Below are 7,094 nucleotides of genomic sequence, written 5' to 3'. Positions count from 1 at the left end.
CGTCTGTTACAGATGCTGAGATTATTTTCTTTGTTATAAAGTAGACAATTATCAATATTTGTTTAGTAAAGATAAAAAAATATAGAGTACATGGCCGATGTACTCCGAGCAGCTGAGTTTTGTCCATAAATACCCTCATATTTGAAGCAGCCCTCCTACTCCTGACACTGTTACCCATAGTTACAAAAAACAACTTTAGCTCAGGAGATTAAAACTAAAAAATAAGTGAGCATTAGATACACTGTGTCAGTATCATGTATTTTATGCAAAATGTGGTTCTATAAAAAATACATTTGCTCATGTTTGCATACAGGTGCATATCAATGTGATTGAAAAGTTCATTCATTTCAGTAATTCAGCTCAAATTGTGAAACTTGTGAATTAAATAAATTCAATGTACACAGACAGAAGTAGTTTAAGTCTTTTGTTCTTTTAATTGTGTTGGCTAAATGGCTCACATTTAACAAAAACCCACCAATTCACTATCTCAACAAATAAGAATATGATGACATGCCAATCAGCTTATCAACTGAAAACATCTGCAAAGGTTTCCTGAGCCTTCAAGATGGTCTCTCAGTTTGGTTCACTAGGCTACACAATCATTGGGAAGACTGCTGATCTGACAGTTGTCCAAGACAATCATTGACACCCTTCACAAGGAGGGTAAGCCACAAACATTCATTGCCAAAGAAGCTGGCTGTTTACAGAGTGCTGTATCCAAGTATTTTAACAGAAAGTTGAGTGGAAAGAAAAAGTGTGGAAGAAAAATATGCACAACCAACTGAGAGAACCGCAGCCTTATGAGGATTGTCAAGCAAAATGGATTCAAGAATTTGAGTGAACTTCACAAGGAATGAACTAAGGCTGAGGTCAAGGCATCAAGAGCCACCACACACAGATGTGTCAGGAAATTTGCTGAACCACAGACAACGTCAGAGGAGTCTTACCTGAGCTAAGGATAAGAAGAACTGGACTGTTTTCCAGTGGTCCAAAGTCCAAAGTTTTGTATTTCATTTGGAAACCAAGGTCCTTGAGTCTGGAGGTAGGGTGGAGAAGCTAATAGCCCAAGTTGCTAGAAGCAAAGTGTTAAGTTTTGGAGTGCAATGTCATCTGCTGGTGTTGGTCCAATGTGTTAAAAATAAAATAAAATAAAAAGTCACTGCAACCATTTACCAAGAAATTTTGGAGCACTTCTTGCTTCCTTCTAGTGACCAGCTTTTTGAAGATAGTGATTTCATTTTCCAGCAGGATTTGGCACCTGCCCACACTGCCAAAAGCACCAACAGTTAAATGACCATGGTGTTCGTGTGCTTGACTGGCCAGCAAACTTTATGGGGTATGTATGGGGTATTGTCAACAGGAAAATGAGAAACAAGAGACCAAAAATTGCAGATGAGCTGAAGGCCACTGTCAAAGAAACCTGGACTTCCATACCACCTCAGCAGTGCCACAAACTGATCACCTCCATGCCATGATGAATTGAGGCAGTAATTTTAGCAAAATGAGCACCAACCAAGTATTGAGCACATGTACAGTAAATTAACATACTTTCCAGAAGGCCAACTATTCATTAAAACATTTTTTTTTCTTTTGGTCTTATGAGTATTTTAATTTGTTGAGATTGTGAATTGGTGGGCCAAAATCATCACAATTAAAAGAACTTCAGTCCCTGTTCATTTCATCAAGTTTCACAATTTGAGTTGAATTACTGAAATAAATGAACTTTTCCATTACATTCTAATTGAAAGTGAAAGTGACATGACATACAGCCAAGTATGGTGAACCATACTCAGAATTCATGCTCTGCATTTAACCCATTCAAAGTGCACACACACACTGCATTGAACACACACCTGGAGCAGTGGGCAGCCATTTATGCTGTGTCACCAGGGGAGCAGTTGGGGGTTCTAGTTAAGTGATCTAAATGTATTTATCTGTATTTATATATTCTGTGGAAGGTGTAGGACCAAGAAATGTTCGTCCAATCAAAACGCTCAGTCTGAGAGTTCTAATTCACTTTCATACCTGCCTGTTAACATATGTATCTGCATTCCTCTGTGCACCCGGTTCGCGCAGACAGGATATGTCATCAGTGCGAGAATGGCAGGCAAACATCAACAACCCGATCTTCCTTCCTGGTATTTTAGTACTTTTAAAGTTTTTTTTCACCGGTGAATGGCACATGATGTAGCCCAGCGGTTCCCAATTGCAGTCCTCACGTATATCACGTCATATTTTGCATGTATTACTTAATTAACACACCCGATTCAGATAGCCAGCTCATTAGAAGAGAACTATGTGCATGAACTGTTTTCCAATCAATATTTTCCCTACCCAGTGTTCATTGCTCCCTAATCCCTGTGAGCAGGGGAAATCCGCTGAGGTTTACTCTGCAACGTCTTCGCACACAGACGAAACCTACTAGAGAAAAGTATGAAGTGTGACATAATTCACCTCTGTAAATAAATACTATTTAAATAAGGGGTACAAGGGTTGGAATTGATTACTGCTGATGTAGCCTATTGTAGTAATGTTTTATGTATTGTCTCTGGTATTCTGGTGTGTGCGTTCACGTGCTCAGGGGGCATGGCTTTGAAAGGCGGTTGAAGAGAGGGTGGGACGTTCGCTTTCAATGCTATCAGGCTAAAGTTAGCATTTTCCAAGATCTCCTATTATACCTGTAATACCTGTAATTCTGTGTGAATTCTGCTGCCAACTTGTTTTAAAGAATACACTCATACACAAAAAATGGTCCATTGGCACGTAATCATAAGGGAACCACTTCAAGGGCCATTTAGCATCTAACTTTAAAGACCTTTCTCAAATGGTGGGATTTAGAACCATAAGAGGAACACTATTCTCCTCCTTAGATTTGTGATGAGTTACTACACTTTCATACGTTTACTATAAATAGGAATTTACAACAGCAAAAGCTGTTTTAAATCAATTATGCTTTTCTGAGACCAAAAAGTTTTGCGTGGGGGCCCTGGAATATTTCCTCATGGGGGGTGTTGGGGGCAAAAGGGTGAGAACCAAGTCAACTCAAGTCTGCTTTATTGTCAGTTCTTTCACATGTAGAGTACATTCATACAGAGAATTTAAATTGCGTTACTCTCAGACCCTTGGTGCATACAGATAAAACTAACAGTAGTACATTAAATACAGATAAAATATAAAGTATAACTATACAAATAGGTAATATAAAAAGAAAGATAAGTAAAGCAGCACAAGGCACATGGCAGATAGAGTGCAAACCAATGAAGTAAACAAACAGTGCAGATAAATAAAAGAGCTTATTCAGTCTAATTTGAAGTGTCAAAAATCTCAGAGAGCAGTTCTTTGTTTATACTGACAGAAGAGGTAGTTGATTGAGGTCAGTTAAATGCTGAATGAGGTAATGAGCAGACCAATGCTGCACAAAGTGTCTGGTGCAGGACCCAGTGTGTAAGTGGGAGCTGGGGGGACTGAAGTTCAGAGTTCAGTGGCACATGGGGAAAAAGCAGGGAGGGGGCGCTAGGTCGGGAGGGAGCTCAGCTTCCTGACAGTCTGATGAATGAAGTTGTCCTTCAGTCTGCTGGTCCTGGCCTGGAGACTCTGCAGTCTCCTCCCTGATGACAGCAGACTGAAGAAGCTGTGTGACGGGTGTGTGGAATCACCTGTGATGCAGAGGGCTTTACGGGTGAGACTGGTTCTGTAAATGTCCTGGATGGAGGGGAGGGAGACACCGATCTTCTAAACCACTCTCACTATGCGTTGAAGGGTCTTCCGGCAGGACACAATGCAGGCCCCATACCACACAGTGATGCAGCAAGTCAGGATGCTCTCTATGGTGCCTCTGTAGAAGGTGCACATGATAGGGGCCGGAGCTCTGACTCTTCTCAGTTTGCGGAGGAAGTAGAGACGCCTTCTGTGCTTCCTTGGCCAGTGCTGCAGTGTTATCAGTCCCGGAGAGGTCCTCTGTAATGTGCCCACCCAGGAACTTGGTGCTGCTCACCCTCTCCACAGTCGCACCATTGATGGTCAGAGGAGCCGGCTTCTTCAGGGCTGGAATGATGGTGGTAGCTTTGAAGCATGTGGGAACAACAGCATTATTAAGCGAGATGTTGAAAATGTCTGTGAAGACACCAAAGTCTCTCAGTACACGCCCAGGAATACTGTCAGGACCCAGAGATAACCACATTATCTTCAGGAAATACACTGTATTTTAATGTTGTTTTTAACCCCTTCCCCAACTAAACTGAGAGTTATAGAACATTTGAAGAACTACATAGGGCCTTAACGGCTATATAGCACTGTAACCATCCCAAAGAACCACTGAAGAACCAATTATTTTTTGTGTCTGTTCATAATGTTAAACAAGACTACACTTTTGACCCCTAAAATAAAAAAAATAAACATTTATTTAATCATTTAACTATTACTTACCATGAAATATTTACTTGGTTTTCTGTGGGACACAAAAGCCCTTTACTTCTAAAAGATGTGACTGAGAATAGAAGTACGCTAAAAAATGCAACAAATACAAAAGGAAACAAACATTAAATGCTCCATCAAAATATGATTTATTAAAGATTCTGTCATGGAATACTTTGGAAAAACATAGAAGATCCAAGTGCAGTTTATTGTAGTCCCACAAACAGGGCAACAGGCAGAAAACAGTAGCAAAAGGTAATCCAACACAGAGAAACAAAAAACAGAACAAAATACTCCAGCAACCAAATACTGGGTTAGCATGGTATATGTAACAGTGAACTACTGTAATAGAAAAATTATAAACAGCTGAAGGTAATGGAACAATAATCAGTGCAAGGGGTGATGGGAACTGAAATCCAAAACAAACCAACAATGGTCCAGAAGACTGCTCTCTGGTGGCAGTCATAAGCACACCAGCTGATGTTTTATTTAGACACACTGTCCTGAAGAACCTTTTTTTCACCCTTTTTCATTTGTTTGTTTGTTGTTGTTTTTATCTGTAACTGTCAAAAAAGTCCTTTCAGTGCCAATTAGTTGCTGATGTTTTTCGAGAACCGCCATCCAACTAAATAGAGCATCAACACACACGCAACAGGTCATATCTTTTGGAAAATGTCCATAAATCTTAACTGTCAAATTATAACTTTGTTTTCTGCCAATCATGACTGTCTTTTGAAAGGGGGACAGTTTCAATGTAAACCCACTGAAATATGATCTAAAGAGTAATTCAAATTATGTTGAATTATAAAAGCAATTTATAATGTCAGTTCCACAAAAATGCATGCTATTTAAATTGTTTCATAATAAATGGAATAAATTTTGTGCATGAGGGGTTTTACACCAGATTACTAAAACTATTACTATCATTGCTCCAGTAAAACATATTTGCAATCCGGTTTCAGCATATATAAAATAAATTACATAACAATAAACATTTATTGTGATGCTTGAAATAATTGTGAGAGCAAGTATTCATTCAATTATCAATGTGTTAGAATGTTTGATGCCACAGATATAAGTGGATATGAGAATCTTAAAGGCCTTCTGGAAACAAGGATAGAAAAATCCATAAATCAAGGGGTTACAAGTCGAGTTGAAATATGCAAACCAAATCAAAGCATCAAAAACAACAGCTGGGGTCCAAAAATTAAAAAAAGGGTCAAGAGCTGCAGCAGTAAAATTCGGCAGCCAGCAGAACAAAAAAACACCCATGACAATAGCCAGAGTTTTAGCTGCTTTTCTCTCTGTGTGAGCAGACCCTCCAGTAACTCTTTCTGATATAACCTTCGCATGTTTTCGTGCAACATAGAAGATTTTCATATACAGAGAGCTCATGATTGCCCCAGGAAGGAAAAACGTGAGAATTGGACATATAATACCCCATTGCTTGTTAAAAACTAAAACACAGCTTCCCACACAATAAAACTGCATGATGAACAATTCCAAACCAATTTTGTGCACACCTGAAAACACAACATAAAAACTGTAGAGAAAAGAAAACAGCCAAATGAAGGTTGTAAAAACAGTCACAGTGTTGTTTGAGACCCTCATTCTGTACCTCAGAGGGTCACAAATGGCCCAGTACCTGTCAACAGATATTAAACTGAGATGCAGTATTGAGGAGATACAAAAGGTCATGTCCAAACTAGAATGAACTTTACACACAAAATCTCCAAGATACCAGCAGCCTTCAACAGATCGCACCATGCTGTACGGCATGACCAAAGAGCCCAGCAGACAGTCACTGGCAGCCAGAGAGCGAACGATCAGATGAGTTGGAGACTGAAGCTGTTTGAAGTGAGAGATGGAGATGATGATCAGCAGGTTTCCAAAAACTGTTGTGAGGATCATCAGCACCAAGAAAGCATACATTGCAACTTTAACCACGACATAACGAGGTACTTTCAGACAGGAGTCCGGCTGGAGTGGATAGCAGAGAAACACATTCATAGTCTCGGTTTCATTAACAGTCATCACGTCTGCTCTAGATGCTTAGATAAATTCCTTTGTAAATGTACAAAAGCAGTTAAATATAAACCAAAGTATAAACAGAATAATTTTGCAGATTACAGTTTGGTAAAGACCAATATCCAAAGAAATGTGAACATTTCATATATAGTACATGCCCAACTAGTTTAACTTCCAATATGCACAATATGCACAAAGAGCATCTGAGATATATATATATACACTCTAAGATTTGAGGTAACCCACCCTACCTGTCACTGTTACCCATATTTACAAAAACAGCATGATCTCAGGAGATTGAGAAAATTCACATTTCAACTGTGAGCCCTGATGTGAAGATCAATGGATGGGTTGGAGACATTGTTAAACCATTAGTGAGGGTGCACAACTATTCTGACATTCATTTTTGTCCCATCCATTGGTATAACTATCACTATGTTAGTCACTGCAATTTTGAGAGTGTATCCCATATTCACATGCAGATGTCACACCCAAAACATTGCAGCCTGCCATTGGTCCCGTTATCACTGTAAAAAGCTACTTTTCTTCAAATTCTGAATGGATTATACTGTATGTCGCCTAGAAAGCGCTCAAAGAGTACTCCCTTCACAATTTCTATAAACTGTAAATCTTAATATATCTTAGTCTCATGA

General features: G+C 39.2%; 1 protein-coding gene across 1 annotated transcript; it reads right to left on the bottom strand.

Moving 5' to 3' along the window:
• Window positions 1-5,445: 5,445 nt before the first annotated feature.
• LOC113074558 (trace amine-associated receptor 4-like) lies at window positions 5,446-6,559 on the bottom strand. Its single transcript, XM_026247419.1, has one exon. It carries the CDS (start codon window positions 6,445-6,447, stop codon window positions 5,446-5,448), a length of 1,002 nt encoding a protein of 333 aa, XP_026103204.1. The 5' UTR covers window positions 6,448-6,559.
• Window positions 6,560-7,094: the final 535 nt, after the last annotated feature.

Source organism: Carassius auratus, unplaced genomic scaffold (genome assembly GCF_003368295.1).
Source record: "Carassius auratus strain Wakin unplaced genomic scaffold, ASM336829v1 scaf_tig00015130, whole genome shotgun sequence".
NCBI classification, from domain to species: Eukaryota; Metazoa; Chordata; class Actinopteri; order Cypriniformes; family Cyprinidae; genus Carassius; species Carassius auratus.
The sequence above is the reverse complement of the archived record's forward strand: the minus strand, read 5'-3'. Positions and strand labels throughout refer to the sequence as shown.

Bases quoted from the DNA above. Each gene is read 5' to 3' on its own strand.
- LOC113074558 (XM_026247419.1), bottom strand. From the start codon at position 6,447: ATGACTGTTAATGAAACCGAGACTATGAATGTGTTTCTCTGCTATCCA.